Here is an 18,757-nt window from a genome sequence, read left to right on the forward strand (position 1 = left end):
ATGGAGAACTTCTTAACCACCAAAAGTGACATCAAGCCCACAACCCACAGTCTTCCACGTTGCACCCCCAGTACAACTAGCACAGGAAGGCTCTTCTCTTCCAGAGTCATGTATGTGCTTGGTATCCTAGCTAGAACACTATTTTAGATGAAAAATAAATCTGTCTAGTATATACAGAGACCAGATTTCATGGATTGTGTGGATTTTCATGATCATCTGGGTTTTAACTTTTTTTCTTTATAATAAAAGGAATATGTTAAATGTGTAACTAACTGTGATTAATGTTTACCACCTTAACTAATAAAAACAAATCTAAATCAGGGTTAAAAAAAAAAAAAGGACCTATTTTGAACTAAAGAAGATTGTCGTCTTACCAACACAGCAAGACCCAAAAAAAGGCTGATGTCCACAGCCAAAAAGAACAATTACTAAGTAAGAGAATCGGGGTCCCATTTATAATTTTATTTTGGAGGACAATTGATTAACTTAAGACTCCAAGATTCAAACCTAAAATTGTTTAATTATTTGCAGGGTTATTATTTTTTAACACAAACAAGACAGAAGGCTAACAAAGAGAGTGGAATAAATCCCACTCATTGGAGGTACACACTCTTATTGAAAGAGGCTATTCATAGCCTCTTTCTGAAAACTTAAAAACAATAAGCAAGGGCTTCCCTGGTGGCGCAGTGGTTGAGAGTCCGCCTGCCGATGCAGGGGACACGGGTTTGTGTCCCGGTCCGGGAAGATCCCACATGCCGCGGAGCGGCTGGGCCTGTGAGCCATGGCCGCTGAGCCTGCGCGTCCGGAGCCTGTGCTCCACAACAGGAGAGGCCACAACAGTGAGAGGCCCGCGAATCCAAAAAAAAAATAAAATAAAACAGTAAGCAAGACATCTATACGCTAAAATTTTTTGTGTCAACATCTGTTCATAACAGTCTCAAATACCACAAAACTCTGAAGTGAGAGCCTCCAGTTTTTTCCTGGCTCAGAAGATCAGGTGCTAAAAGGAAATAGTTTATTTCAAGTTAATATCTTCAACAGAACCTAAGCTGGATGGACAGAATGAGTCTTAGACATGGCAAAAGCCACAAATACTAGTAATGACAGCTCTAAATTCAGAAGAGTAAAGTCTTCTGGGACGTATGTCAGGGTTTCACTATTAGGTTATTCACTATATAGTATGGATAGAGCTCATGGCACAGAAGCCTTATAACCAGAAGCAGCCAGAACCTTCACCAAGAAAGATACGAGTAGTTAGAGGCAGAAATAGAGATGTCAGCCCAAAGGAACTTGTAGACCTTGCAACTGTTTTAAAATTTTGATTGTAACCTAGTACTCTTAATGTGACAATAGCAGAAAAAAATATTTTACGTAATTTTGCTAATAGTGAACACCTATTAAGTGCATGGTATCTGCTGGTCACTGTAGGCATGTTAAATACATCAATGAATTATTTAATGAAAACATGCACTAAGTCTCATTTAAGGATTTAAAGACAACCTCTATAATACAAGCTCACCTGTCCAGCACTCAGCTGTTCAGAAACCTTATCTCTCTGCAATGTGGCCAAGAATCAAGAAGGCAACAAAAAGAGACATCACCATATTCAGGTACTAACTTTCCATGGTTCACTTTTGGGAGAAGCCCGCACTCACAGAAAATTACTGCACTGAATTTGGAACCAGAAAGCTCAGGGTTAAGAACCCAAAAGCACAACAGCCTAAGGAAGGTCATTCAGCTGTGTAGTTCATTATAACCTGGTGGCTTATATGATAGAACAGTGTAATAATTCCTTTAGGGCAAGGATCCTGAGGTGTTCATTGTGGTACTCCCAGTAGGGAATAGAGTTCTTAGAGCAGCATATGTGCTCAATTTTCATTAATGATGCTTATAATGACAATCCTTTGTCATCAAAAAGATTAAATTACATCTACTATATTCTACAAGGAGAAGAAAGAGCAAAAAAATTTTTGAAAAAAATTTCATCCATTGTTACAATTCAAGTAAAGCTTAGAAGGTTGAAATAGGGAGATCCTCAGCTGTCCAGAATACTTCATTATTGAGAACAACTTACTGAACAGCCCCTAGGGGTTCCGGGCAACTGAAGTTTCAGGACATGAGCACAGTACTGTACTCCCTGCTGGGGGGCCAAGGCATCCTGAGGCCATAGGCCAGGTGGAAAATGGGAATCTGCAGACTGGATAATCACCTGCAGCTTCCTACAGAACTCTGTTGAGAGCAGCAACTCCCAGCTTAATGGAAATGTCTGTTAAACCCTTGGGCAGGATATCCTGAATTGGGACAACACTTAAGTGGTCCGTGGAGTTAGCAGTCACCACCCAGGCTCATGGGAGAGTACGAAATAAATTATCTCACTTCTAAAACCATATGGCTCTCACCACTTACAAGCCTGTTCTTTCTTGGGGACCACTGACCAGCAGGTTGAAGGTAGACAGGCAAGGGATGCAGAATTTGAGATGCAGAGAGGCCCTGATGAAATGCTGACATCAAGAAGAGAGGAATGTGTGTGCCCTAACTTTAGAAACATAATTATTCGTTATATAAAGTCAGTTCCGCTGTAAAAGGCACTGTTCTGGTTGCTAAATAGCTGAGGCTCTGTATCATTCAGGATTAGTGGTAAAGTGTGTCATGGAAGGGACTGTTTCCTCTCCCTTGTAAGTTGAAAGTGGTTTTTTACATTCTGAAAGAGAAAACAGATGTATTGACTTGTGTTTAACAGCTTTCTGCATGCAAACTTTCTGACGGGACCAAGAAACTACCATTCCACTGAGTTGAGACTTTTGAGTTTACTCTAGGGTGCACACAGCCTTCCGGAGTTGCATTTTTTTAACCCCTCAAAGAGGCACCTCCAGGAAAGGCTCCAGCCACAGGAGCCAAGAGTGCACCACACCACCTGAGCAACCACTAAATGAAGGAAAGCGGAATCTGGAGCGAAACTTCTTGTTTCCTGTCACTGCTGGGAGAGACTAGACTTGCTCCTTCTCACATGGCTTAAGACTAGCTATAAACCCAACCATGTAGCTTGCCAGCTGGCCACAAGCTCAGGGGGCTTTCGGGGCAGCCGCCTTGTTGTGATCCCTTTTCCGCCCTTTGGCCAGTGTCATTCCTGTACAGATAACGGTACCGGAACGCCCTCCACTTCCTAGAGTCCTCTTTATGTCATGGTTCCGCTTTCAAGAAAACATGGGGACGAAACGCAAAGCAAAAGAACAGACTAAAGGCAAAATTACCCCCATCAGCTCCTTTCATGCCTCTCCATCGTTACTATAAAAGAGCTGGATCAAATTCCTTTCGTTGCCTCCCGCCACACACACGCGCACGCACACACACACAGGTAGGTGCAGGGGACCCTAAGACAGCTTGTTCCCGCCTCACAGAAAGCCCTTACGAAATCCTCATACCGTCTCAGGACGCAGGGCTCTAGCCTTCAGCTAAGGAGCTAAACCATCTCAAGCCAAGGTACAAGAAGCTCAAGTGGTCCTCAAAGCAGAAGGGTGCGAGGCAGGGGAAACCGAACGCACCTAGATGTTTGCATTTACACAAAGAAATTAGCCGGCTGATTAATGCGAGATGCCGGCTGGAGGCGGAGGCGCCCGCGCCGGCCTCCTTACCTGGGACATCTGCGGCCTCAGGTTGATCTCCTTCAGGTTGATGGAGTGCGCCCGGAGGTTGTTGAGCAGCTGGCAGAGCAGGACTCCATCGCGGAGGGTCTGAGCCAGGTCGAACACCTGCGCCGAGTCCCAGGTCACCCGGTGGTTGGCGGGCAGCACCTTGCAGTGGATCAGCCACAGCGCGCACTGCTTCCACGGCTCCATGCCCGACGGCTCCGGGACGCTGCCGGGCCGGGGCAGGCGGCGAGGATGCAGCGGCGGCCGCCGCGGTTCCTCCGCCTCCCCGACGCCAGCCGCGGTCGGCCCGTTCCCTGCGAGCGTACGACTGTGCGAGGGAGCAGGAACCGCGGCAGGCGGACTGGGAGCCCCGCGCGGGGCTTGGTTCCGGTCTCGGCCCGGGTCCGCCGCCGCCCGACCGCCGCTGCAGCGAGTCCCGCGCGCTCTTCGTGCGCCCCGGCCGGCTCGGCGGCGGCGACCGAGCACAGGCTTCCGACTCGCGAGCCCGGCGCCGGGCGACTGAGCATGCCCAGCGCGCCGGCCAGTCTCGCTGCCGTCTGCGAATCCCCAGAGGCGCGGGTGGGAGAGCGCGCGCCGCCCTGGCCTGGGGTCGGCAGCCTGGGCGGGGAAGGGGAGGGGAGGGGAGGGGAGGGGAGAGGGGCGGCAGCGGCCAAGGAGATCCCAGGGCCCCCGCCTACCACGAGCCCTCAGGTTGGTGGAGCTCACCCAGCCCCAGGCGCCCTGGGATCTTCTCTCCGGACGCCTCCCCGGTTTGGGGAGAGCGTGTCTGAACAATGTAATCCGGTGGGGGCTCCTGTTAGGACCTCCTAAACGGCAAGGGCAGTTTTTAAAGGGTCCGAGAGGTGCCAAGGATTAATTGGGGCATCCGGACTCCCCAGAGAAATGGAAAGAAAAAAAAAAAGGCAAAGGGCATGTTGAGAACGCAACGCTTAAAGTTACAGAGATCCTTACCCCCTCACCCCCGTCCACCCTCTAAATTCTCTTCCCACAGATAGTTCCTGTTCCTCCAAGTTAGTTGCTCGTAAAGATGTTTTGGCATCTTAAAGTGAGTGTGTGGAGACGCCTGCTGAAACCCTTCCCCGCCCCAGGCCCCAAGCCTATTTAGACGCGAGGTGTTTTTCACTTAGAGATGGTTTCCTTCTGCCCTCTCAGGCTCGGAACTGTTCGGCGTCGCAGTCCTAGCCCTTCAGCTGACAGCACAAAAACCTGCCGGAGAGAAATAGGCCTGTGAAACGCCCACGGAGCCACGGCGGCCACACTGCGCATGCGTCGGCGACGGGCCCGGGTTTGAGCGCAATTAATCTCAGTCCTCAGCTGCACCGGTTGGGCTAGGCTTTGGGACCCTTAGTGGAACATGACCTCAGAACTCTAGTGCTGGCTGAGCAGCGCATTCTCATTTCTTAAATTTTGGGGGGACTCCTAACTGCCCCTTTTACTCCCACTGCCCCTCAAAACCAAAAATAGTGTTTAAATTATTTATCGCAATATATTGCCACATTGAACTCTTACTGCTCTCTGTAAATGTGGTCCTGGGTCACCATTTAGAGATATATTCTTTTAAATTTTGAAAATAAAAATAAAATATGAAATCACTTGGAATTTTAGATCATTTTTTATTTTACTATTACATTTCTGTAGCTCAAATTTTCTATTGTGAAACATATTAATCTTATAAGCAGGTCAAAATGTTATTTTAAAAAGTATATCTGATCTGTTAAGCACAGGGGCTGCGTCCTTTCCCACTAGCCTGTGACAAGCGTAGCACACTGTGTACACTGAGCGTTAAACAATAAATCAGCCTGAGGATTTCCTTTCCTCACGCTGATCCTTCCCCAGCAACTTCCTCTTGTGTTCAAACCAGATTGCATCAATGGTACAATGTTTCCTAACCTGTAATTTTGGCAAATAAATCATACAAAACTTTTTTGCTGTACACCTGAAACGAACAGCATTGTAAGTCAACTATACTCCAATATAAAATAAAAATTAAATTTAAAAAATAAAATAAACTTTACATATGATCTTTAGAAACAAAATCTAACACATCTGAATCACTATGTAATACAAGGTCCTGCATAAAAAGAAATCAAATTAGCAAAGAAGTTTCATAAAAAAGGAAGAAATAGTCAACAAAAATATACATTTTGTTTCAGGTAGCATCAGATCACCTTTGGGTGTTGTAGGACACTTCCAAAGCCCAAACAATATATATCAGGAGGCAGATCTGGGTTTAGAGTCTGAGCATGGCAAGTTTCTAGTAACATGACCTTGGGAAAATGATCTAATTCCTCTAACCTCAGTTTCCACGTATGTAAAATGGGAAAAATAATATTCACCTCATAGTGTTGGTGTGAGGATCAAATGATACAGTGCCTTGCTATTCAAGATGCAGTTTATGGACTGACAGCATCACCCAGGAGGTTGTTAGAAATGTAGACTCTTGGGTCCTACCTCCACACCGAATGAATCAAAACCTACATTTTAAAAAGATCCCCAGGTGACATATGTTTACACTAAAGTCTGAGAAGCACTGATATAATGCCAAGATATGCGATGCCTATCACTTAGTGAGAACTCAATAAACATTAATCAATAGCTTTTAGTTCACAAAATGGCAGCAATGACCTAATAAATTCTATTTAACTTTTTATAATTTATATATATTACATATATGACATATAATATATATATTAAAACTATAACTTCCAAACATAATATCTCTCAAGTACAGTAAACCAGAGAGTGGAGAGAAGGGCAACAGGAAAATATAAGGAAGGCCTATACGAGAAGGAGGCTGGTGGAAGTGCAGGCATCTTCAAGTAAACAAGGAGCTCAGTGGCAAAAGTCATGTGGAAGACAGTGTCAGAAATTCAAATGAGAACAAAAATGGCAATGGGCTTTTTTGAGCTGTCATCTGTGGTCCTTCCTTTAAAACCTTACACCCTAATGACAATGATAAGTTGAGTGATAGGGTACTAAATTTTGTCAGTGGCACCTCCTTGTCATTCCAGGGCCCCAGTGTTCCAATGAAAGCCATTCTTGCACACATGACATGAGACTCAGGACTCAGTGGTCCCACTGCCCTGCAGGCCTATGTGAGCACCTGAAGCACATCCACACTCTACCATTTACTGAGTGCCAAGCCCTCTGTTGAGCACTTCACGTACATTATCTGCAAGTTAGAGGAAATCACCACCACCACCACAATAGATGAAGAACCAAGATCAAAGGCATGAATCACCTTGCTCCTGGTTACAAAGCTCAGTAACAGCCTGAGTTTCATTGGCCTCCACAGCTATGCTGTTTCTGTTCAAAACTGCTCCCCATTGTAATAATTACCTTAGCAAGTTTAATTACTGGTTTAAATGTCTTTCTCCCTGCTAGACTGAAATACCTTGAAGGCAGGAGTGATAACATTCACCTTCAAATTCCCAGAACCAACCTTGGTGCTTGGTGCACCACAAGCACTTAATAAATGTTAGTTGAGTGAGTAAACGAATGAACAAACGAGCTATGTTGCCCGTTTTTACTCCCTCAGTTCTCTCTTCCTGGTAGAGCAAAAAGATCAGGAAGTATTCACACCGGTATTTGTTTCACCAGGTATCAGGGCCCCATGAAAGGAAGGTCCGTTGCTTCCTGTGTGTCTTGTTAGCATTTCTGGACCCTCCAGCATAGCAGGCAACCTGCTCCTCTCCAGCATGGCTCTGCGGTTTGGATCTTTGCCTCAGCCCTATACTTTATACAAAAGGGAAATGGGATGGGTGGCATCCTGAGCTGCAGGAAAGACAATAAATGATGGATGTCACATTCTAGGTCTCTTTCCATGTTCAAAATTACACCATAATCGGAAAAGTAAGGATTAGAAAATTCACTAGATTATGCCTCAGTCCTAATGTACCAAATGACTGAAGTAAAGCTGGTGAGAGCCACGTAAATCCACTGCTTGCTAGAACCTGTGTTGTCGCTCAATCCTTACCATTTTTTCTTCTTATTCTTTCAACTCCTAAGTTTAGAAAAGCACTAAGATTTATCTACCACCAAGAAATTGAGAAACCCAAATTTCTTATTCCTTATTTATTTCTTAATTTATGACACAAAAGAGGTACATCATTTTGAAGCATATTGAAGATAAATCAGTATAGGAAAGAATTAAAAACACACAAAAATAATATTGTATACTGCAAACTGAAATCCGCCTCTCCGTCTGTTAGGTTAATTTTCTTCAACTACAATCAAATGTTGGTTGGTTTCACATAAACATTAGGGATGCAGGCTTTAAGTTTCTAGTAATTTGATACTGCTTTAAATGTGAGAGAGTGGCATTGACATATATACACTACCAAATATAAAATAGCTAGTGGGAAGCAGCCGCACAGCACAGGCAGATCAGCTCGGTGCTTTGTGACCACCTAGAGAGGTGGGATAGGGAAGGAGGGAGGGAGACGCAAGAGGCAGGGGATATGCGGATATATGTATACATATAGCTGATTCACTTTGTTATACAGCAGAAACTAACACAACGTTGTAAAGCAATTATACTCCAATAAAGATGTTAAAAAAATAAAAATAAAAACTGATGCAACAAAAATAAATAAATACCACAAAGCCGTTGTGAAGATAGGATGGGGGTAGATTGGGATTTCTATAATAATCATTCTTTTAATAAATGTTCCCAATTCAGTGAGAACTTAAAGATTGTTAGGTACAACTGAGCAGGATCTTTTTAGGATCTCAGGATTTTTTTTCTCTTCTGACCTGTTTAAGTCCTGATAGTAATAAGAACAACAACAATGAAAATAATGGCCCTTTTTCAAGATGTCACTTAGAATCTAACAAAATAAATTTACAAGAAATAATTTATGACACAAACAGCTTCCAAAGAAGCAGCTTAAAAAGGACCATAAGAACATGACCCTAAGTCTTTTTGTTACAAGGGATGGACTAATTAGGTAACTAATGTGCAAATAAATGAAAATACAACTGTTCCCCCTTTCTCTGCGGGACACACACACACACACACACACACACACACACACAAAATGAGGCTCCAAAGGTTTAATTCACCAAGTTAATTGCACCTCAGCTGGGTCTTCTCAGAATCTGGTTCAATTAAATATGCTGTACCCCTCAAGCTCTGCTTAGACATTCATGCATTGTTAAACATTAGCTGTGACTCATGTACACATTATGTTTTAAAGATGACTGAGAAGGTCGAACTTACAGGGAAAAGCTAAATAGTTATGTATTCCTGTGAGTAACTAAAGGTCTTAATCTAATTTGGGAAACATTTCAATTTCATTTGCATGTTGATATAAACAAACAGTCAAAGAGAGAGCTCTTCACACTGCGATGGTGAATATTAAAATCCAATGTAAGGAAACTTTTGTGAGAAGTCCTTGGTGCTCCTGTTTCCAAATTTTATGCGTATCTCAATCATTATACTAAGTTCCTTGCAGAATAATTATCTCTTTGTCTGACACCACAACTACCACCATCTTCCCTGTACCCGCACCATGACCCTCCTGTGAGCTCCTTGGGAACAGGGATTGTATCAAATTCATGTCACACTTCCAATACCTAGCACCTAGTAGGGGATAGAGGGAGGGAGGGAAGAAAGGAGGGAGAGAGGGAGAGAGGGAGGGAGGGATGAATGAGATGAAGAAGATGCAAATCATACAATGATAGTAATGCTGGGAGAGGAGAGCAGCAAGGCTAAAGTTCCCTTTACCATTTCCACATTTCACCCAGATTTATTCCTGCCACCAACAATGTCCTTAGGAAAATAAAGCAATTCTGCAGGACTGATTGGCTTTATCCATGTGACGAGAGAACAGGAATATTAAAAAGCCCCCTGATTTTTGTTTAAATTTTCTTTAACAATTGAAATCTAGTATCACACAACTGAAAACTCCCTGGAAAAGTTAATGTTTAGTTAAATTCATACCTCATGCCTGAGAGCAGATAACAACAACAACAGCTATTATTTACTGAGATATTATGAGCACTGACAGCTAGCTATTTAACATTCTGTGCATTGTTTTATTTGATTCTCAACGTCTCTGAGGTAAGTACAATTATTTACCTCATTTTAGGGATGAGGAAACTCAGGCTAAGAAAGCTCAACTATCTTTCCTAAATGCAAGCAGCCAGTAAGTGGCAGAACCAGCATTGGAGCCCAAGCATCCTAATGCCAAGATCCACACGTGATCGACACATCCACACATGATGCCATTCTGCCTCCCTGGAGATTTATACAGAGAGATTCCCAAGAGCAGACTGCAATGAGATGGCTGTATACATAACCAACTTTAGATGCTCCATGCCTGTGCAAACTCATGACTAAAGTACAGTTTTAATATTTACATAAATGACATTCCCCCCCTACCGCTATTCAGCTATCAGGAAAAGAATCTAAATCTGTTTGGTAAAGTAATGTTATTTTAACTTTTTTTTAATTATTCTTAAATATTCTAGTTTTTAAATTTTTAAAATGTTAAGCATTCCATTTATTCTTTTCTAATATAACCCTTTTGTTTTATTTTGTTGTGTTTTGTTATGCTTCAGACTAACATCAGGTTTTGAAACACTGTGGTTTAGAAAACCTGTAGGTATCTTTTTTGATCATCGGACTCATTTTGACAAGACGGGAGTGATTTAATAAAAAGGTTAACCAGCTTTTGTGGGAACTGACAGGAGAATGCTAAAAAGCACCAAAATAGGGGTTTCCCTGGTGGTGCAGTGGTTAAGAATCCGCCTGCCAGTGCAGGGGACACGAGTTCCAGCCCTTGTCCCGGAAGTTCCCACATGCCGTGGAGCAACTAAGCCCGTGCGCCACAACTACTGCAGCCTGCGTGCCTAGAGCCCGTGCTCCGCAACAGCGAGAAAGCCGGCACACAGAAACGAAGACCCAACGTTGGCCAATAAATAAATAAATAAATTTATTTATTTAAAAAATAAAAAGCACCAAAATGGAAACCTAATTGCCTCATTAACTTCACAAATGTGCACACACAGACATTCTCACATTCATGTATTTGTAGACAGTTTACGTTCCATTCTGTAATCATGGCATTAGGTTACCTATAAAATCATAATCTGGTTTTTATTGCCCAAACACAAAAGGGAGACACTGGCAGCACTAAAAGAACACCATATCTGATCAGAATGAAAACACAATAATTATTTCTGTTTCAAACTGTTTGGTTTGTTGCTGGCTATAACTTTTAAGTTGTTCTTACAGAAAGTTCCTAGATTTAGGAAATAACTCATGTGTTCTGCTAACTTTGTTTTCACCCCTCGCTGACATATTTCAGGAATTAAAATTCAGGGCTGTTTAGATCAGAGCATAGTGTTGAGAGAACAGTAATAATTCAGATTCTTTTTAAAGAGAGAAGAGGATGAAATTGGTAGACCTGAAGAAAATAGGACAAGTACTTTTTTGTATATTTTAAATGTCATTACAATATAGGAAGAACAATCATTTCCCAAAAAAGGGTGGAGGGGGGATTACTGTCTATTACCAAAAAACAAAAACAAAAACCCTGCCAATATATCAAATCTGATTTTCCTACCACATTTAATAAATATTTAGCACTTTCTAAGTGCAAAAACACTCTTTTGAATTTTATGTGAGGATACAGAATAAAAGTGACACAGGGTTCCATACTATATCTCTGTGAAAATTTAGTTAACACTACAAGGCAAGGATATTACAGTTGGCACAGAGACCCCAGATTTTTCTGTGCAGTGTTGTTTTCATATTTAATATCAACTGCTTATAGTGGTTGAAACTAGAGTAAACTTATGAACACGTACTGAGCTAGGATTGCTAGATAAACCAAACACAGAATACCTTTTTCTTGAGGTCTGCTGTAGGCCTAGAAGAGCAGCCAGCTAAATGAAGTCTATCATCTTCTAGAATCCTGCTATCTCCACCTTTATGTCCCTTTCCCTCTGTCTACTTAATCACTCTAAGTGACAGGAACAAGGAATAACTTCTGGGGTGCCCCCAGGCCCCAAAATTTTGACACTGATGCAATTCGATGAAGCAAATAGAGTTGATGGCATTAATTAAAAACTCGAAAGTGTTGAAAATCCTGACTAATCAAGGTAATTCACAGCAAAACCCCCTCCTCCTGTATCAGCACTCATCTCCCAAGCTACCCTGCTTCAGCACTAAATGGTTCAGCTTTCTCATAATACAATGGGAGAGGAGCAGGTGCTGGCCACTGGGGAAGATGAGTGATCAATACCAGCACAAGGGCTATGGTCTCCCAACCTCTCTCCATCACACTGATGGGGAATAGAGTTACTTGAATCAAAGTGAGTGAGATTTTGCTGCTGGCTGCCTATCAGTGCCTTTCATTTTGATCTGTCTCTTATTTGAAAGTGCCTGGGAAGATGTGGCCGCTGGCTGAAATTTCTCTTTCTAGCTGGGTGCTGTGATCTGTATGTGGATGCTGGATGACTGTGACCCTACACCTCCACTGAAGCTACCAGTTCAATTTTTAGGAAAAGGAAAAGGAGACATTCTGCTGACCCAAAGCCAGTGGGTCTCCAGCACTGGAATGAGGATGAACAGAAAGGTCTTTCCTCACTATCACATCCGGTTTAGACATTTTATGGCAGATATCTGCCTCATAATTGCTTTTTCATTCTCATTACATCTCTCACATTCAGAGATAAGAAGTTCTTTAGTAACGCCTTTTAGAGTATATACGAAAGTGGCAATAGTTTCTTTATAGATTAAAAAGTGTTTACCTCTAAAGAGCCAGAAACTAGTATCAGTGAAGAAAGACTCATGTATCTCTTACATAATAATCTAATTATTTTTGAAATCAGATTTAACTACCCTTTTTCACTTCCCTGCATTTAAAGATAGAGATAATATTTTTCTGCTTGCAAAAACAGATTCAAAGGAGGTATAGGTTTAAAGATATTGTCTATGCTTGATCTGTCTTTCCCTCTAGTTTTTCTACCCGAAAGTTCTCCACAGTATTCTCAGACTCTGCAGATAAACTGGAGAAGACCCTAGCCCTGAATTTCACTTCTTCAAAGGATCTTTCAGGAACGAGCTAAGCAATGGTCAATTTGCAGCTGGATTTAAATCTAAACTGGCATCTCATTCAAGTTACACACTGTGGCAAACCAGAGCAGTTGTTAAATTAGTGTTGCCTGTGGACTCAGTTCCTACATCTACATAAGCCTTGCTATGCTCCATGGCCACAAAATGTGGCTCTAACCTAAGCCAGATCTGTAGCTATGCATATGATGAGTGGGTGGGAGGGTTCAGTTAGGCTGAGGCATCTCTCTCTGCCCGCATCAGACTCTGGCAAGCCCAGGTAAAGGCTGCCTCCTGAGGGCCTGCCCTGCTTGGTAATCAGTGACAACCTCATCCTTGCCTCACCACCACCACCATTCACCCATCCCCACCAGTGTCATTTCTACCTTGTCTTATGGTTGGTTTTAAGAGGAGTCCTTAAGGAAATACAGTGTCTAGTTCATCTGGGAATTCCCAAGAACTGACTAAATATTTATTGAATGAATGAACAAGTGAATAAGTGGTCTCGGACCTATTATTATAGACAGTTCTACCTCTAGTCTTAAGCTACAAAAAGTTTTCATGTTATTTCCAGCTTTCTTGTGCATATTTAACCTTCTGTTGCCTAGATTTTACATTATTGAAACAGTTTTCTCTAAAAAATTTGGAGAAGAGTGTAAGAAGGAGTCTAGAAGGAGTAAAGTGAAGGTTTAGGGGGTAGTAGTGGCTGAAGATAGAGGACAAATATAGCTCAGAAATGGTATGATTCATCCAATTAAAAAACAAAATTACTCCAAAAGTGCTAAAGAAGATAAAATATCTAGTGCAATTGTGATGGTAAATGTTATCTATTTAGTTATTAATAAGCAATTACTATAAACAAAAATGTCATTAAAATAAAAATATGCTTATAGCAGTCTCAGAATTCTTTTTCAATAAGCCTAAATCATACTTCACTCTGGAAGGGGTAGGTTGTTTGTTTTTCAAAGCGATTTTCTCCATAATGGCTGAACTATACATGATTTGTGTGAGAGAGATAAGCTCTTCCAGCTGTTGAAAATTAGCTTAGTCGCCAGTCTAGTGAGACTGTCCATGAAGTACCCTGATTATTGACAATTTGTTATCTCTGAGCTCTTTAAATTAAATATGGTTGCAGTTCATTCCAAGAAGAGGTCAAATCACTTAGCAGAGCATAAAGAAGAGAGGATGTGTCAGTACTACTTTTAATCAAATTCTTTCACTTTTTAAATTCTTTTTATTCTTGGCGTTGGTTGCCTAAATTCATCTTCAGGGTTATAAATGGTCATTGGCCATTTATCAGAGCAGGAGTCCTTCTTGAAGGGTGCAGGATTCTGGGGTTTTTTAAAAATAAATTTATTTATTTGTTTTTGACTGTGTTGGGTCTTCGTTGCTGTGCACGGGATTTCTCTAGTTGTGGCGAGCGGGGACTACTCTTCGTCGTGGTGCGCGGGCTTCTCATTGCAGTGGCTTCTCTTGTTGCGAAGCATGGGCTCTAGGCCCGCGGGCTTCAGTAGTTGTGGCATGTGGGGCTCAGTAGTTGTGGCACACGGGCTTAGTTGCTCTGCGGCATGTGGGATCTTCCCAGACCAGGGCTCAAACCCATGTCTCCTGCATTGGCAGACAGATTCTTAACCACTGCACTACCAGGGAGGTCTCAGGATTCTGTTACTTTAAACATACACTGGGCTTCTGATTTTGAGCCAGGGACTGAACTACATGTTTTACACATCTTATTTCACTTACAGTAGATCTGTGGAGAAGATGTTGTGCCCCAATTTTACAGGTTAGGAAAAAGGTTCAGAGAGATAGAGCAATGTTGACAATAGCCTGACTATAAAAAACAAGATTCCTGAATCTCACCTCAAACCACTAAATCAGAATTTATGGGGCATATCTAGGAATCTATTGAATCTGAATTTCTACGTTTTTTACTAGTGCTCCAGGGTGATGATGATGACCATTTATTATGAAAATGTTCAAACCTATATAGAAGTAGAAAGAACTTTTACTAAACCCCCATGTACTCATCACCAGTTTCAACAGTTATCAACCAAAGGAGTATCTTTTCAGTTGTTCAGATTTTGCTCGTGATGCTATAATTTCTAGGTCTATTGAATGAAATATCCAGGTGATTCTTTAAAATAATGAAGTTTGAGAACCTGTGGGGTTTCATGACTTTCTCATTGTCACTTAGCTGGGAAGCAGCAGAGCTGAGAAGCAAATCCAAAATATGCAGCTCCAAATAGGGCTTGCTTTCCATTAAACCATAGCTGTATTCATCAAGTTCATAAATATTTATTGAGCTCCTTTATATTCATATAGCACCAGGTTGAGGACTAAAACATGTATAAAGAAATAAATGCATATTATTGTTTTTTAAACGTGTATAATGGAGAAGATGAAATAGACATATTTAATAGTTAAATATTTCAAAATGTCCTGTGACCAAAAAAATGGCATAGATAATAAGCATGTTAATGAATCAGAAAGTGGAAGATCAAAGAAAAATGAAACCATTTAAAAGTCTTTATAGAAGAGGTTAAGACTTGACTTAAACCCTCAGCAAGAAAAGACTTTACAAGTGAAGAGTAATATGAGCAAAAAAATAGCACTCAAAAAAAACAAATTATTTTTGGAGGACTAGGGGGAAAAAAAGGGGCTGGCTGGACCAGAGGGATCATATCAGGAGGCAGTACTGGATTGTCTGAGGAGCCAGATCTTGGAGGTTCTCAAAGGCAAGATAGAATAGGGGTAACAAGAAGCCACTGGGAATTTTTGAATAGGAGAGAAATATGGTCAAAGTGGGAATTCAGGAAGAAAACTCTGGCCACAGTATGTTTGGAAAAGATAAACTTAGGAATCTGGGTGACCAGACAAGAACTTATTGCACTGAATTGGGCATAAGATGAAAAGAATCAAGACTTGAGAGTGGCTGTGGAGCATTTTATAGAGTCAGCTGAACTTGGCGGGGACAAGATGGAGGGAAGAGTTAAGAAGGATTCTGAGGTTCCGTAACTGGGTAGTTAGAAGAACTGAGGAATATCAAAATGAGTTTCACTGAAGACATCAGAAGATAGGAGATTAGTGTGTGGGTGAGAATTAGGGTGGGAATGTTAGGGTTGAGAGTCATCAGCATAGGTAATAGTTGAAACAGAGATAGATAGGAAATCAAGGGAAAGACTCACTGGAAACTTATAATGAGATTCAGGAGACGGTGCACACTGAGGGAAGGAGAGAAAAAGAAAAGCTAGAGAAGAAATTGTTAGTGGCACTATGGACTTCCCATTGAGGCTGTCACTGAATTACTGCAATCCAGGTCAGTGTCCACTGGAGGACTACTTCAACATTAGTTCCTGTGAGGTTGCCCATTATAAAACTGCCCCTGACTGGTGCTAAGTGGGCAGAAAGCCCTGCCATATAGCTTCTGTAGTGACTTCCAGATAATCAGTTAGGGCCAACCCTCGTTCAATATATCTGACTTACAGAGCGTTAAAAATGTCTTTTAAAATTTGGACTGTAGAAGATAAAAGAAATTAGCAAAATATAATCAAAGCAGCTCAATGGTAAACTATACATGTTTCATAAAATATTCACTTAGGCCTATTCCATAGGTGTCTTATAGTTGTGGTCTTGTTGAGCCGTAATCCCTCCTCCCCGGCAATGAGGAGATCTACAATAGAGGTAGCACCTCAATTCTGCTTTAGGAGTTTATTTTACTTATATGAGTCCATTTGTTCCCCTTCTAGGATTCCAAATCGGTCTGTGACAATTAAGTCATTTATTAAGTAAGTATTTATTGATTACCCATCTTTTCTAATGCTGGAGATTCCGTGGTAAATGAGACAGACAAAATCTTTATCTTCATGGAGTTTACAGTCTCCCTCTGACTTTGCTCAATGACTAATGATTTATGAGTGTACTCATCCAAAATAAAGCAGACTTCCTAACTGTATCAATTGCATGTGCTATTGCTGCCATTGCCTTTTTGGCTATGCATATATTTGAACTCTGATTTCACATTTGAACTCAAAGCTGTACTTTCTCCTCTACCTGCTAAGAACAGCATCAGACCTTCTGATTTTGAAGGCGTCCACATTCAGTTAAATTGCCACAGGGCCAGTGACATCACATCCCCAGTCCCCTGAATAGCCTCTCTTTCTGCTAATACCAAAGACACCGACTACTCCTGATCCCCCATTGCTATTACACCTCAGTGTTCAACCCTCATTCCCAAGTCCTCGTGACCCTTGTAGTTCTAATGTTGTCACCTGCTGAAACAAATAGTCTTACCCTGTGAGGCCTCAGGACAGTGCTACTAGGAAGAGTGACACCTGCCACCAAGAAACAGTCTTCCCCCATTTGTACCTCTCTCTAAACCCTTCACAAATTCTGAGCTTGTAAAAGAAAATTTTAAATCAATGATTCTGACTACAAGCAGCACAAAAAATACTTTACTTCTTTCTTTCCTCCAATATCCAAGTTGCACTGTATCTCAGAAATCAAGACAGAAGAGAATTTCAAGAAGGATGGGGTGATAGACTCAGAGAACTGGGCTCAATTTTGGCAGGGCTCTCTGGTGCCATCTTGCACTTTCCCACCCATATATTAAAAGCAAGAGCAAATCACTTTATAGGCTCTTTTAGAAAACCAAACAAGTTTTGTCACTTTTAATTAAATGGATTGTATTTAACCAGGAAAATTAATGTTTTCAAGAAAAATGCAGTACTTAAAAGGATATCTACTTAGCAGATAAAAACTACTGTATATAAAATAAACAACAAGTTCCTACTGTATAGCATGGGGAATTATATTCAATATCTTGTAATAAAATATAACAGAAAAAAGTCTGAAAAAGAATATATACATATTCTTATTCACATATACATATGTGAAACACTTTGCTGTATACCAGCAACTAACACAACATCGTAAATCAACTATATTTCAATTAAAAACATAATTTTTTAAAAAAGGATATCTACCCAGCCTTGCTAATACATTAAAAGAGAATGTTTCACTTTAGTGAGAATACATTTTTAATCATATCCTTTTAGAAACAAGCATTTCTATTTTTTCCTAATCATATATGAGCTAATATTTTCACCTCTCATTTAGGAAGCTTCCCTGCTTAAGTTATCCAGACAACTTTTATATTATTTTCTTCTAAGTGATATTGATTATAAAATTATAAAGAATTTTTCTAATTAACACATGGTAAATTAAATCAATCCTGAAAAATATTTCTGAAGAAAAGCATATTATTTTATGCTACAAAAATAATAGGACGAAAATCCAAGTTAAAGAATTCTCAAATGAATTGTTTCAAAAGGAACATATTTCCTCTTAAGACGCACCCATGAAAAGTAAATTGTATGCTTTACTGAGGCTCCCAAGGGAAAAAGATTGTCCACAGACATGAGGTTTATCATTGGAAATAAATGCTGTTCTACATTTGAAGCTTTGTTCTTTTTCTAAGTTTGGTTATTAAAAATTTATATGGCAATTGTTACTACCTTATTTCAGTTTTCTTTTTCTCTTATCTTTCATGAATTTTGTATGATGAGGAAACAACCCCTCTGCTATTAAAAAATGCTTTTAACAAGAGAGAGATGTTATCAGCTACAAGAGGAAGGGATCAAATGATAGATTTAATTTCAGTGTAGAAAGGAGAGTTTCCCTCAATGGTCAAGAAAAGAAATACATTTAAAAACACACAATCAAATTTGTAGTTCTCATGGCTTTATAACAATTAGGCTTCCATTAGGAATATGTTTTCATGTGAGAATTTATAAAGTTCACAGCATGAGGTAAAAAAGGTTTTCCTTCTCATAAAGAAAAACCAGTGCCCAAATTCCCATCAACACACGCTAAATGAAAACGTTCATGTTAATATGGACTATCTTATCTTGATTTATTTTAGCATAGAACTTGTAACTTCAATTAAATATGGAATACATATTAAATTATAAAGTGTTTTAAACCCTGAGGCTTCTATGTAGAAGTAATAAATTAATCCTGTAGAGCCACATCACACATTGCTATCCTC

The 18,757-nt window shown here is 40.7% G+C and overlaps 1 protein-coding gene across 2 annotated transcripts in view; it reads right to left on the bottom strand.

Moving 5' to 3' along the window:
- VAV3 (vav guanine nucleotide exchange factor 3) overlaps positions 1–3,836 on the bottom strand; it is a gene marked incomplete at its 5' end in the record, with an annotated part of 403,292 nt that extends 399,456 nt beyond the window's left edge. For both annotated transcript variants that reach the window (XM_079697986.1, XM_079697985.1), the window contains one exon: positions 3,633–3,836. In XM_079697986.1, coding sequence (XP_079554112.1) covers positions 3,633–3,836 — 204 coding nt within the window. The remainder of the gene's footprint in view (positions 1–3,632) is intronic.
- Between the last annotated feature and the right edge of the window lie 14,921 nt (positions 3,837–18,757).

Source organism: Hyperoodon ampullatus (assembly GCF_949752795.1).
Source record: "Hyperoodon ampullatus genome assembly, chromosome: 2".
In the NCBI taxonomy this organism is placed as follows: Eukaryota; Metazoa; Chordata; class Mammalia; order Artiodactyla; family Ziphiidae; genus Hyperoodon; species Hyperoodon ampullatus.